We start from the raw sequence: 14,744 nt of genomic DNA on the forward strand, positions 1-14,744 counted from the left end.
TGGATGCTTCCTTGTTGGAGCAGTCAGTAAGCACCACAAGCCACAGACCTACAAATGAGATGCCCTAGCTTGTTCCCAAACCCTAAGTCCTCCATTTTCCAACATGGCTCATAATTACATTGGTTGTAGTTGATGTGGTAGATTTAAATTTCAGGAATATTATTTAATTCTGTATACAATTAATCTGTATTTTTAAATATGTAACTGTGCTCTCTACAGTATCCCTTGCCACATGACAACTTAAATGCCTTGTTCCATGTGTATAATCAAGAGTACCATTAAAATGTCCAGGCCTGAGAGGATAATGAATGAGCAGAGCTCCCTCTGTGGAATAACAAAAGCCCCCTGAACTCCATGAGTTAGTGTGAAAGGTGTTAGCTCAACCCTTCATATATCACAGGGAGATTAACTGACATTTAATGTGTGTATTTTGGCTCCCCACTAAAATGGCCTGTTTTCAGGGATGGCATGAAGGTTTGAATGAAAACTGAAAACTGAGACCCTAAGTACACTCTGCACAGACACTGATGGTCCCATGGCAATTTGAATGAGTCCCTTTAATGATTAATAGGCTCATCATTTTGCTTGTCTTCTCACTGTAGTCTGTTTTGTGTCAGTTGGAAACCACCTTCCACCTACCAGTATTTTTTTGGTGTTAATGTCCAGCCTGCTCTTGCAAATGTGATCTACAGCTTACTCTTATGAGCAGTAGCTCCCCTCAGGTCAGTGTCCATGCACAGCACTGCAGAGATGTCAGTGTCTTGATGTCAATGGGACTGTTTGTAATAGCATATACACTGCAGGGTAGGAACTGTTTGCAGAATGGTACCATTATATTGTAAAGCATTTAAAGAGGAAAGGTGCTCTGTAAAGTCAAAAATATTTTCATACCAAACTACAGAATCAGAGCTGGCCACATACCTTCCATTCCAGATCCAAACTTCATAGCTTAGATACAGCCATATAATGGACTAAACCAAATTCCAGATAGAAAATTGCAGTTGGGAAAGTTTCCAAATTGAATTTTGGATCCAAACTGCAATTCAAGTCCAACTTTAGAGAAGATTTACCACTTTTAGGGGTGTATAACTGCATTTCATAATTGGAACTTCTTCCTCTAGTCTTACATTCAGTGACAAAGATGGAATCCCATTTTTTACGTTAACTTAAAAGTCCTTTTTGCTTCACAACCAGAGGGATACTTGCAAGTAATTTATCTTTTTTATGGGGGATGAAGCAACATTTAGCAGGCACAGTTTTGGAATTAATACAGTATTAAAGTTGTCAGAAATTATAAAAGATTTTATGTTAATTGCCAATTATGTGCATTGTCCTTGAAGATAAGAGAGAATAGTGCAGATATGTGACATACAAAGCCACATGGCAATGGCTAGCATGTGAGATGTGGAAATCATAAATGTGCAGGCACTGTGTGCATATTGTAACTTCAGTGACCTTTGATTTTTAATTCCCTCTTTTGTTTTACAGAAGGAGATGACAACCAGGATGTGTCACTAAAGAGCCACCCATTGAACATGAGAGAAATCCAATTTCCTCCTTCCTGCAGAGCTAGAGGATGTGATCACCTTCGCAGACTGAACCTGCCTGTTAAATCCCACTAGCAGGAAAGTTGAGGACAGAAGGTTACTTTCACAGATGCTTCCCACCATTATCTATGCTCTTAACCCTATAATGCTGCTAGAAACTTCCTATGAGTGACATGGATTACCAAGAGAGAGCATTAACTTCGTTTTTTAAATTGCTGAATTATTGAGGAGGAACTCTTAAGTCACAAACGATGATAGTCCATGTTCCTACTGTTCAAGCTTTACTGGAAATCAGGTTTCTAGGTTGACCTGTGCATTTTTAATTTGGACAAGAACATGGTAATTAGTTAAAAATGTTTTTCTGTATGTACTTTGCTTTCCAGGTATGGCATAATATTAAGAAGAATCCCAGCAAGGTTTTCTAATTGAACTTTGTGTCCCTTCACACCACCCAAAATGTGTTGGTAAAGCTTCCCCAATACCAGATGCCTCAGCATCTGTAGGAATGAAACTGTTTTCTCCAGATCAGGCAGGATGGAATTTGATTGGAGTTTTTTTGATTGGGTTTTTTTGCCTTTTTTTTTCCATTTTGACTCTTGATCAGATAACAGCAGGGCAGATTCACACCTCTGTAGAAATCCAAAGTAACCTCAGTGGACTCACTCTAGGATTTACAGTCCCCTTCATTTTTCCCTGCCCTATTTTTATTCCTCCCTACCCCCACCACCACCACCCCCCTCCACACACATGCACACGCTTCTGTCTTTCAAGGTGAGGATGTCCCTCATATGGTGTAAATTTAAGATGATCATTGGTATGAAGGTTACATCAGGGCCACAGGGTATGACATTACTAGAAAAGTCCAGTATGTCATTTTCAGTGTACAGTCTGATTTTAAACCACTGATAACAACATCTCATTCACTTAGGTAACACGTGACTGCTGCCACAGGGCTCTTTCTAAATATTTGAAATAGTTTCTACTGAAGGAGGGTCTCCAGGGACAGAGTTGAACAAATGGAAAACAAGTAGTATAGTCCCATGTATTCTGTGCCTTCTAAGGAATTTCGCATAGCCCTTTTATTGTATAATAAAGATAATACTTTCCTGGACAGTTCTTGAACCTGTTCCCTGATATCCATCTATTCCCAATCCACCTGAATGATTTTAACAGTCTTTACTTCTGAGATCATATTGGGAATGAATTTCACAGTGATGGGGTACCAGCAATGAGTTGTGCTAAACTGAAATGTAGCTGTCAGTAAAGAAGAACAGCAAGTATATGTGAGCTTACTGTATTTTCTCACATACACCATGCCCCAAAATAAAGCATGCACCTTGTATTTGACAGAAAGAATGTAGGGGAAAAAAAGATTTTTCCGGAGTCATGGCCAACGGCATGACATAGAGTTAAAAGTCTTCCCAGGTAACATGGCTTCAGGACCTTCCAGATGTGGTACAGTTTCCTGCAGTGCCACACTTCCTGGATACTGTGGCTAGGGACAGACATTCAAAATACCTGAGCCTGAATTGATTCAGTCTTCGCAGGTTAGTCTAACCTGGCTAAGCTGAACTGGTTTGTAAACATCTCAGACATGCAGGCACATGCCTGCAGTGGCACAGGCTAGAAGCTAGGGGGCATTACAGCAGCCCTCCCATCCCTTCCACAGCACTGAGTGATGGGGGGGTGTGGCCAAACCCTGGCAGGATGCTCTGATTAGCCTAGCAGGGAATTGATAACAGTGTCTATTACCCCTAACTCAGTGTTTATCACCCCATTAAGAAAACAACAGAGGAATATTACCAGCTACCTCTAGATTCTGCCTGTTGATTCTACCTGTGGATTCAGCAAGGACCATAGCCAGCATGTGGTCTGCTAGCTAATAACCAGACAGCTCCTCAGCAAGGCAAAGGGGAGGGAGGAATTCCTGCTTAGCAGGGAGTGGTGGGGGGAAAGGAGAGCAGCCTGCAATCTGTGCTGGAGCTACAGCCAGGGAGCAGAGGGGAGGGGCCAGCTCTGCTGTGGACCAGACACCCCCGCCCAGCCCAAAGAGCATGTCCGGATGCTGGGGAGTCGTATTTATCGTAAACCAGCAAGGGTCTGGGGCAGACATCGCATAAATCGGTTTGACCCAAATCAGTTAAGTCTGATACTTCATTCAACCAGGTTTATCGCAAACTTGGGTTTTTTGCCATTTTCAAACTGGTTTATGTGCACTGAACATCTGTTCTGTTACAGATTTAAACCAGTTTCTGATCACTTAAACTGTTTTATGTGTAATGGCTGTCCCTAGCCTGTGTGTTCCCAGGAGGATTTACTCTGTGTCATACAAGGTTAGGTCCCACACTCTTGAATAGGGCTATAGCTCTGAGAGGGGTAACTTAGGACTCTACCCCTTGTGCCTGCTTGTTAGGCAGGCACAAGCAGCAGTCATCTTGGTAGCTGTGTGGTATGCATGGTGCTCCCTGCCCAGTGAAGACAGCAACTTCCCCACTTAAAGCATTCACCTCAATTGTGGGGGGAAAATGTGTGTTCTGTATGTGATAAAATGCAGTACATAGTGTCTTGCTTAATTGAACAAGCATGCAGCAGAGGTGCAGAAAGCAATGATTTGCCTCCCTCCAGGGACTAAGGGCTTGATTTATGAAGTGTTCAGCGTTACTGGATTGGAAACTTTTCTGTGGCTTTAGAATTATGGAAATAGCATTAACCTTTGCCTTCAAGGGAGGTTCAACTTGCAGGTTAATGTACAGGACTAAAGAAGTGCTCCTACCTCTTTCACTGCTCTTTGCAATCAGGTTTGCTCTTTGGAAAGCACACAAAATCCTGAACATTCATTTGGTTGAGGGCTGCACAGTGCTGAATTGACTAGTAGAACTCATTAACATAAGACAGAGGTGTCAAACATCTGGCCCACAGTGCTTCTGGCCAGAGGTGCCAGCAGCAAAGAAGTTAAAAATGCCACCACTAAACCCCATCACCTGTACTCAACCGTGGTGCAGCAGCACTATATCAGCACAGCTAGTCCCTAGGGGGTGAAGGCTGACAGTGAATTTACTGGTGTTGATAGCTCCTGTTGACTAAAATTAGTGGTAGTTAGCAATGGGGGTTGAGCAGTAGTGGTTTGAATTTCTTGGCTGGGGGCCATGGTGAGAACCCATGAAGATTAGATCCAGAGTTGTCTGGTTCATGAGAAATCCTATGGTCCAGGACCAGCCCACCAACTCATTTGCGTTTGACACCTCTACCAAAAGGTATCAATAAAGCCAACAGTTTTAATGAGCTTGTAACAGAAGTGGGTGTTCATAAGGTTAGGCAGAAGGTTAAACAGACACAGTATAGATGCTAATTACCTGGAGTTAAGGAAGAGCTTCTTTTATAGTCAGATTATTCCTTAATTGCCCATTAGAGGGGATTTCCTACATTTATTAGAACTCTGGTTCTGGCCTCTATGGCTAGGGACAGACATTCAAAAAGCCTGAGCCAGAATTGATTAAGTCTTTGCAGGTTAGTCTAACTGCTAAATCAGTTTGTAACTGCATGGGCATCCTAAACATGCAGGCACATGCCTGCAGTAGCTCAGGGTAGAAGCCGGGTGGTACTAGAGCAGCCTTCCCTTCCCTTCAGCAGTGCTGAGCTGAGGAGGCGTGGCCAGGCCCAGCAGGACGCTCTGATTATGGATTAGGGAGGGGTCCCCCCCACCACCAGCCCAGCAGGGAATTGATGACACAGTGTTTATCACCCCTAACTCAGTGTTTATCACCCCATTAAGAAAACAACAAAGAGACATTCCCAGCTGCCTGCTGATTCTGCCTTTGTCCTGTCTGCCATTGCACAGACTGTAGCCAGCATGTGGTCTGCTAGTCAATACACAGACTGGTAAGGGGCAAGGCAGAGGGGAAGGGAGGGGGGAATTCCTGCTTAGCAGGGAGTGGTGAGGAGGTTGGGGGGAGCAGCCTGCAGTCTGTGCTGGAGCTGAAGAGGAGGGGCCAGCCCTGCTGTGAAGCAGACCCCACCCAGCCCAGGATGCTGGAGGAGTCTGGTTTAACTTAAACCAGCAAGGGACAGACATTGCCTAAACCGATTTGACCCAAATCAGTTAAGTCTGATACAGCATTCAAGCAGATTTATCTCAAACTGGTTTCATTCATTTTCAAAGTGGTTTATGTGCATTGAACATCTGTTCTGTTACAGGTTTAAACCAGTTTCTGATCACTTAAACCACTTTGTGTAATGTCTGTCCATAGCAGATCAGAGATAGTGTCTGTCTCATGTGGCAAGTTCTAGGCTCTTAAAATTCCCCATTTGTAAGGGTTAAGATAAGTAGCAACTCACAACCAGTAATTTCCACAGCTGTGAAGTATTGCAATACAAGTGCAGTATAAGTCTATTATAAAGTAGATGGAATGTTTATGCAGAAAATCAAACTATTGCTAGATAAAATCAAAGAGCCTAATATTTAATATACAAAATCATTTTTGTTCTAGGTTTCACGAAAGCCACTTACTCTATATACTGTTTGGGTCTAATGAACATTGTGCAATTCTAAAATGTGCAGGAATTAATTCCCAGTTATTCTGAATACTGTTTTTGTGTAACTTTATTATGATTGTAATAATTTCACTGTATTTGCAAAACTGTTTGGAGGGCAGGATGTGTGTGCAGGCATGCATGTGTAGTTTTAAACTGTGTTTCAGTTCAGTTTTAATAATTTTTGAGCTCCCTAATGGGCTCTTTGTTACAGTGCATAAGATGGAGCAAAGGAGGGGCTATGTGTTGCAGTGAGAGAACCTCAAAACATTAGAGGTAGCTCAGTCAAAATTCCCCTGGAATGGCATTTGGAGAGCTCGTTCTAGAACAAAAGCAGCCACGGGTATTGAAAGGTGTTATATGTGCTTGCTTTTTGCATTGGCATTTAAGGACATTGGATGGAGTCCTGCCCTTGACCCATTCTGCTTGGCACGTAAGCCCTGATACTAACATTGTTTTTTCCTGTGAGCTGAGGAACATAAGGATAGGTATTGTGCCTGGCCTCTGTGCATAGGCACATGAAGTAGGGAAAGGGTCCAAGTGTTTCCTTCCCTATTGCATTCATGTGTCAAAACCTATCAGGCAATAACACCATCTATAACATAGGCATCTCATCTTTGCATCACCAAGTTTGTGATTACAGAGAGTTCATGCAGAATCCCCAACCCCCCAGAGCTTGCAGTCCTAGGCAATAATGACGTGAATGCTCCTGCATTACTGCACTGAAAGTACCATATGCAAGCGTTGGGCTTTGGCAGATTATTTCCCAACAATGTGTAAAATACTCCTATATCTTACTGCAGCTAAGTGCAGTGGCCTTATACTAAATAGTGTGACATGACTCAGGGCTAGCTTATACTACAGTGTTTTGCTGACAAAACCTTGAATTCATCTACGCTCTGTGGTGGTAGGAATCTCCTCTGGTCCTGACAGGAACATCACATCTGTCACATGGAAGAAAGGTTCTGCCAGCTGCTGCAATGGAGCCACAAGGAGCTGTCAGAAGCACATGGACAGGTACAGGCTGTGGTGGCTGAAGACTGGTGGCTATTGTCTACTACCAGAACTTCTGCTAGCAGAGCCATGTCAATGTAGACAAGGCCTCATTTCACCCAGCTGTGCTCCCAGAGCCAGGCTTTAACCCCTGCCCTCTGACAATTTATCTCCAGTAGCTTGCTTTTTGTTCCTTCCATTCCTTCCATAAAGAAAGAGAAGCAGAGGGTGGGATGGAGGTGCCTTTAAGGATTGCAAAATAGGATCTGATATGCATAAAATAGGAATATTGAGGCTGCCAACTCAGTGCTTTAGGAAGAGGATTATAGCAGGGGATGCACAGCATCAGCAAGCTGTCAGCAGTGGGTCAGTGTGTGGATTGGAAGACTTTGAAAGATTCAAACTAGGTTTCTTCTATCAGTTCTGACAGCAAAAATAAACCAGGAACGGCCCCTACATCAGTAATAACAGGCTTCTGGTGTTGCTCATTTCAACTTGAAGTCATCAAATCTGAACTTTTATTTGCTCTTTATAAACGAGAGGAAGGTAATGCTGTTGAGGGAGCCAAACAATGTTGAAGCTTTCAAAGGGGATAATTTTTATTTTCTATTTAACAGATTTTTGCTTTTTTAATGGCTATATTATAATAATGTCTTACAACAGAATATTCTCCCAAGTCAAATGATGAATTAGTCTTTTGAGCTTTTGTGCATAGTTTATCCCCCTCAAAAATAGAATGAGAGGGGGGTTTTGTTTGTTTTTCCTAATTTTAGAGGAAAAGGTTGTTTTGAACTAAATACAAAAGTTTGAGCCCCCTTTTCTCTTCCATGCATCAGTGCTGTTCATTAGTTTTCAGTGATGTCAGAAAATGTGTTTTTAGACTATTTTAGTTCTGTTTGTGATTCAAAGAAGAGTTCAGTTGAATGAAAAGAGAGACTGTCACTAATTACTAAAGTCATAAAACAAAAGCAGGATAAAATGAATGACTACTTGGGAAATCAATCCTAGATTATGGACTTAAAGAATTCAGATATTACAAATAAAAGATACATAACCTTCCTTAAGTGTCATGAAGTTGTTTTTACATCCAACTTTTCTTGGTAAGAAATGTTCACATCCTTTCCTTACTGCTGGATAAGAACCTGGGGGTGAGAGAGAGGGGAAACCAGTCAGCCCCCTGAGTCAGTCCCAGTGCAAAGGCTGTGCATAATTTTCTAAGAATCAATACAAGACTAGGCACAATGGATAGGATACCTCTGCCTATAAAAGCAATGGCCAACCTCTTACTGAATTTTCATGTGGGCAACCCTTCCTTCTCGAAGTAGCCTATCCTGCTTCTAATGAAAGTAAAAGTGATGCAGGGGCTATTCTGTCACTGTCTACACAGTAGAGGGGATAGCATGCTACTGTGCTTCACCTGGATTAGCCCATAAGGGAGCTTGTAACTTGTAAGGTATGAGCAAACATTGCCAAATGAAGTGACTGGGCTGTGACAGGAGGTCCCCTTTCCCCCCATCCCCCAGATGAACTGCTTCATTGCCTGTTCCCACATCAGGCAGGGGCCCAATCCTATGGGAGAACAAAGAGCATGTTCCCTGCTTACAGAGATGCACCTTGGAGATTCTCCAGGGCACATCTCTGTATATAGGGAAAGTCAGGGTTTCGTGCATGCAGAGACAGGCTATCTTCAAGGTGTTTCTATAAACAGAGAAAGCTGGGATTCCCTGCTTGTAGAGACACACCTGGATATTACATGGGGTACATATCCAAGAGCGGAAAGATGGACAGGCAGGCCTGGTGCTTGAGGGGCCCAACCCTACACAGGATTTACTAGGGTGTGCAGGACTGGACCCCTCAAGCCCTAGAAGCACCTGCCCAGGATGACTGAAGAGTGTAGACAGCTTCAGGTTGCCTGCACTCCACTGCCATAAAGCAAACAGACATCTGCCAGAATAAAGCAGCAGAAACTGTTACCGCTTTTTGTCATGGCCACAAATTTTGGGCATTTGTGGTGCAACAAGAGGTATGGACATCTATTTGCTTGGCTTTTGTACCTCCATAAAAAGAGAGTTGTACTTGGACCTCCTCCTCCCTCTCCATCACCTGCATCTCCCTACTATTCTGGAAAGGACCTCTAGGTCTGGTTTCTACCAGAGCAGGAGTTGGCAACCCTGGAATAAAATTGAAGGGTGATTTCAGTAATGCATAGAACGTGTATGGGCCTTCTACATCTGAGTAAATCTTGTTCTTAGGACCATCTCATGGTAGGTTCTCACCACCTGATGGGTACATGCTATTAAAATGGTTGAATATTGTGCACAATATGTGTGACTCCATTCTAATAGTTGGGAGTGGGACTATTGGAATGCATGTTGTGTGCTGAAGAATAAATCTTATCTACCTGGTCAGCACAATGCTGCATTTGTGAAATGTGCTAAGAACTTGATCCTTATGAGCAATTCAATACAAGTAACTTCATATTCGTACTCGAGTAACAGCTACAGAATAGGATCTATATATTCTACTGCTATCTGAATGACCATAGTATTTTAAACTAATCATCTCCTTTGGTTACATTATATGGCCTTTGTTAGAAAATATGATTGGGTCTGAAGAAGCAAATTATTTTTATTAGTTGGTTAACTCTTCTTAAATAAATTGTTCTGACAAAATCCTAGCTAATGAATGAATTGTTTTTATCCTTCACAATCCATGATAAATCAGACCAAAGTTCTAAGCCTTGTAATAACGGAGGATAGACAAGCAAAGCTGGTCTTGTTAATAAGCAGCTTGCTCTTAAAAGAGATTATCCTTCTACAAGGTACAAGCATGGGGTTTTAGGGCATCAAAATCTTATCAGTGCAGAAGCTAATAATATTCCTGGCAACAAATGTGAAGTGTTTGTCACCCTGTTTGGACTTTGGATGACACCATTTAATCAGGCTGTTTTTTTGATTGCACTGAACTAATTAGTCAGGCTGGGAAAACCGGCATTTCTCTGGAAAGTTTAATGACAAATTATCTGATTTGTCATTATCTGATTTGTCACACCCCCTAACAATATTGGAAGAAGTGTAGTCAAGAAGATAGGTAGATGATTTAAGAGCTGTAAGAGCCCCAAGTTCTATTTTTAGTCCTACCACTTTACCAATATGCATGACTATGGACAAGTCACGACACCAGCCTGCCTCAGTTTCCCTTGCATCATTTCTCTGTAAATTATTGGGCCAGAAGCTGTCTCTGTAATATAGGCCTTGATTCTGTTTGCACTTGAGCAAGTGCTGAATCTTTCTTATTTGGCCAGTCTTTGGCGAGTAATGTTTGTCATGTGCATATATACAAGGTTGGTTTGGGGCCGTGCACCTCTTTGAAAACTTAACAGCAAAGAAAGGGGGAAAAGTTCCATCACAAGGGCAGGGTAAAAACTCAAAACTTGAGGTTTTCTTGTGTGTGTGTTGAATCCCACTTCCACCAGGACCTACTCCCACTGAAGTCAATGGGAAGAGTCCCTGTGATATCAAGAATAGAGCTGAGCACTTTGGCTGCAGCACATTTATTGCATGCCAAGACAAAATTTAATCTATTGCAGGTTTGATTTTGCATTGTTCAACTCATCTCCAACAGTTGCACCTGTAATAGAGACATCTGAACAATTAGAGCAGTTAGGAAAGAAGGCTGGAATATTCTAGAGACTTGTTTGCCCAAATACCACAGGTTCCTGAGCTACTATGAGCAGAAGGGTAAGTACAGTGCACTAGGAGAACAACACATTTACAAGGCCAGAAATTGCAGCGGATTCCAAAGTAAGTATCTCATGTTGAGAACCTTTCATATAAATTCTTCTCTCATTAAGGTACTGCTACCCTGCTTTGCTTTCTGCCTGACTTGAGCTTACCTCTATCTGCTCATTAAGGTATTGGTTATGTATAGCCAAGATCATGTAAAAACCTGTTCCACATCTCACAGGGATTCTTCACATCTGATTTGATTAACCTTTCTTCAGTCAATGCTGAAATGGAGCTAACAGCAATTAAAGAAAAAAATGACCTGCATGTAACAGGATTCAATTCTAATCTGCCTCCCCATATTAAACTGATTAATGGTGCACTCCTTCAGATTGAAAATGGTATGAGAACATGATGGTGATTAACAGGGACAAGACAAAATATAGCAGTACAGGGGATGTAGTATGGATTAATTATCCAAAGATGTGATAGAACTGTTTATATTAAACTTACATTGAGAGGAAAATAATTTGAAGAATCCTAACTTCCTTCTCCAAAAGAACCCTTTGATATTTCAGTGTCTACAATCTGTGAGGTAAACTTGTACAGTGACATAATATGCTGTATATTATGTCATACACTGCTATTACAGACTTTCTGCACCATTTCCATTAGAAGTTTCTGTGCCCTTCTTAAATTTGCATGAGAAAGATACATACATGTGTTTTGCAAGGATTTTATTTAGCTTTTTTTTCTTTCTTTGGATTTGATGATCAGAAAAATAATGCCCTAATATAGAAGCTCTGAGCTCCCCATCAAGTAATTAGACTTACACTCAGCTGCATTAAAACTAATATACAAGTAAATAAGCTGCTCCGGCTAGCCACCCTTAATGAATAGTGGGAAGTAGCCAGCCACTTGAGCTGACCACATGTATTTACTTTTTCCCTGTGAGATCAAAGAAAGTTACTATTCTGCCTGGTAATTGGCTTAGGAATAGTGAATCCTATATCTGTGTAGCGGACTGGAGTAGATAACTTCTGAGATCCCATCCTAGGACTCTGAAAGTCATTTTTTTAAATTTTGAAAGAATTAACAAATAATAAAAGAAAAAAAGGATCATAGATTCATAGATGTTAGGGTGGAAGGGACCTCAATAGATCATCAAGTCCGACCCCCTGCATAAGCAGGAAAGAGTGCTGGGTCTAGATGACCCCAGCTAGATACTCGTCTAACCTCCTCTTGAAGACCCCCAGGGTAGGGGAGAGCACCACCTCCCTTGGGAGCCCGTTCCAGACCTTGGCCACTCGAACTGTGAAGAAGTTCTTCCTAATGTCCAGTCTAAATCTGCTCTCTGCTAGCTTGTGGCCATTGTTTCTTGTAACCCCCGGGGGCTCCTTGGTGAATAAATCCTCACCAATTCCCTTCTGTGCCCCCGTGATGAACTTTATAGGCAGCCACAAGGTCGCCTCTCAACCTTCTCTTGCGGAGGCTGAAAAGGTCCAGTTTCTCTAGTCTCTCCTCGTAGGGCTTGGTCTGCAGGCCCTTGACCATACGAGTTGCCCTTCTCTGGACCCTCTCCAGGTTATCCGCATCCTTCTTGAAGTGTGGCACCCAGAATTGCACGCAGTACTCCAACTGCGGTCTGACCAACGCCCTATAGAGGGGAAGTATCACCTCCCTGGACCTATTCGTCATGCATCTGCTGATGCACGATAAAGTGCCATTGGCTTTTCTGATGGCTTCGTCACACTGCCGGCTCATGTTCATCTTGGAGTCCACTAGGACTCCAAGATCCCTTTCCACCTCTGTGCCACCCAGCAGGTCATTCCCTAGGCTGTAGGTGTGCTGGACATTTTTCCTCCCTAGGTGCAGCACTTTGCATTTCTCCTTGTTGAACTGCATCCTGTTGTTTTCTGCCCACTTGTGCAACCTATCCAGGTCTGCCTGCAGCTGTTCCCTGCCCTCCGGCGTGTCCACTTCTCCCCATAGCTTTGTGTCATCTGCAAACTTGGACAGAGTACATTTGACTCCCTTGTCTAAGTCGCTGATGAAGACATTAAAGAGTATCGGTCCAAGGACCGAGCCCTGCGGGACCCCACTGCCCACACCCTTCCAGGTCGAGACCGACCCATCTACCACGACTCTTTGGGTGCGACCCTCTAGCCAATTCGCCACCCACCGGACTGTGCAGTCATCCACATCACAGCCTCTTAACTTGTTCACCAGTATGGGGTGGTATACCGTATCGAAGGCCTTTCTGAAGTCTAAGTATACGACATCCACCCCTCCTCCTGTGTCCAGGCATTTCGTAACCTGGTCATAGAAAGAGACTAGGTTGGTCAGGCACGATCTGCCCGCCACAAACCCATGCTGGTTTCCCCTCAGCATAATTTGCCCTGCCAGGCTCTCACAAATGTGAGCCTTGATAATTTTTTCAAAGACTTTACCAAGGATGGAGGTGAGACTGACTGGCCTATAGTTGCCCGGGTCCTCCTTCCTCCCCTTTTTGAAAATGGGGACCACGTTAGCCCTTTTCCAGTCTTCTGGGACTTGGCCCGTGCGCCACAAGCGTTCGAATATTCCCGCCAGTGGCTCTGCAATGATGTCAGCCAGTGCCTTCAGCACCCTCGGATGGAGCCCAACCGGGCCTGCCGATTTAAAGGCATCCAGTTCTTCCAAATGACTCTGCACCACCTCCGGATCTACGTATGGAAGTCTGGCGCCTTGCTGCTGCCTCTCTACAACCCCAGTGAGAGACTTGTCGTGCCCCTCACTTAGGAACACTGAGGCAAAGAACTCGTTGAGGAGCTCAGCCTTGTCCCCCCTGTCTGTCACCAATTGTCTCTGCCCATTTAGCAGGGGTCCTATTCCTTCCTGGGCCTTCCTTTTACTCCCAATATATCTAAAAATCAATTTCTTGTTGTCTTTTACTTGGGTTGCCATCCTCAGCTCCATGGTAGCTTTGGCCCACCTAACTGCCTCCCTACAAGCACGAGCAGAGGAGGTATATTCATCTTTAGTGATCTCACCCTGTTTCCACTTTTTATGTGCTCCCCTTTTGGCCCTTAGGCTGCCCTGGATTTCTCTGGTCAGCCATGGAAGCCTCCTGGCCCCTTTCCCTTTTTTGCCTCGCTCGGGGATCGTCTTGCTTTGTGCCCGAAGGATCGTTTCCTTTAGGCACAGCCACCCTTCTTGGGCTCCCATTCCATCAAAACTCCTACTCTGCAGTGCTTCCTTGACTAATCGCCTGAGTGCATTGAGATCAGCTTTCCTAAAGTCTAGCACTTTCACCCTACTAGTTACCTTACCCACTCGCCGTCTTATGTTGAATTCTATTATAAGGTGATCACTGTCTCCCAAATGGCTACCGATCTGGAGGTCCCCTATCATGTCATCTCCCGTTGCCAATACCAGATCCAGTATGGCATTCCCCCTAGTGGGACCATGCACCTCCTGTGTCAGGTGGAGGTCCTGTACTCAGGTTAGAAACCTGCGTGAGCGATGGGACCTTGCTGTCTGCGTCTCCCAGCAGATGTCCGGGTAGTTTAGGTCCCCCATGACTACCGCCTCTTTAGCTTTTATGGTCTCCGAGAGTTGCCTCAGGAGCCCCGCATCTATTTCTTCCCCTTGGTGTGGGGGTCTGTAGCAGACCCCTACCACCAAATCCCTTTCTTCTTGCCCCCCATGTAGCCTAACCCACAATCCTTCTACTTCCTCAACCTCAGATTCTGTCTTGATGAGGGTTGATGTATATTGCTCGCTGACATAAAGTGCAACCCCCCCCCCCCTTTCTTCCCCGACCTGTCCTTTCTATACAATCTATAGCCCTCAATATGTACCGCCCAGTCATGGGATGAATCCCACCAGGTCTCTGTTAGCCCCACTAAGTCATAGGTGTTTAGTGCAAGCAGGAGCGCTAATTCATCCTGCTGGTTCCCCATGCTCC

General features: G+C 43.8%; 1 protein-coding gene across 3 annotated transcripts in view; it reads left to right on the top strand.

The window, feature by feature from the left end:
* The window catches only part of MOB3B (MOB kinase activator 3B), a 180,884-nt gene extending 172,755 nt beyond the window's left edge, over window positions 1–8,129 (top strand). For all 3 annotated transcript variants that reach the window (XM_059724643.1, XM_006271393.4, XM_059724644.1), the window contains one exon: window positions 1,489–8,129. In XM_059724643.1, coding sequence (XP_059580626.1) covers window positions 1,489–1,518 — 30 coding nt within the window. In that variant the 3' untranslated portion in view covers window positions 1,519–8,129. The remainder of the gene's footprint in view (window positions 1–1,488) is intronic.
* The last annotated feature ends 6,615 nt before the right edge of the window (window positions 8,130–14,744 follow it).

The sequence above is a fragment of the Alligator mississippiensis genome, chromosome 3 (assembly GCF_030867095.1).
Source record: "Alligator mississippiensis isolate rAllMis1 chromosome 3, rAllMis1, whole genome shotgun sequence".
NCBI classification, from domain to species: Eukaryota; Metazoa; Chordata; order Crocodylia; family Alligatoridae; genus Alligator; species Alligator mississippiensis.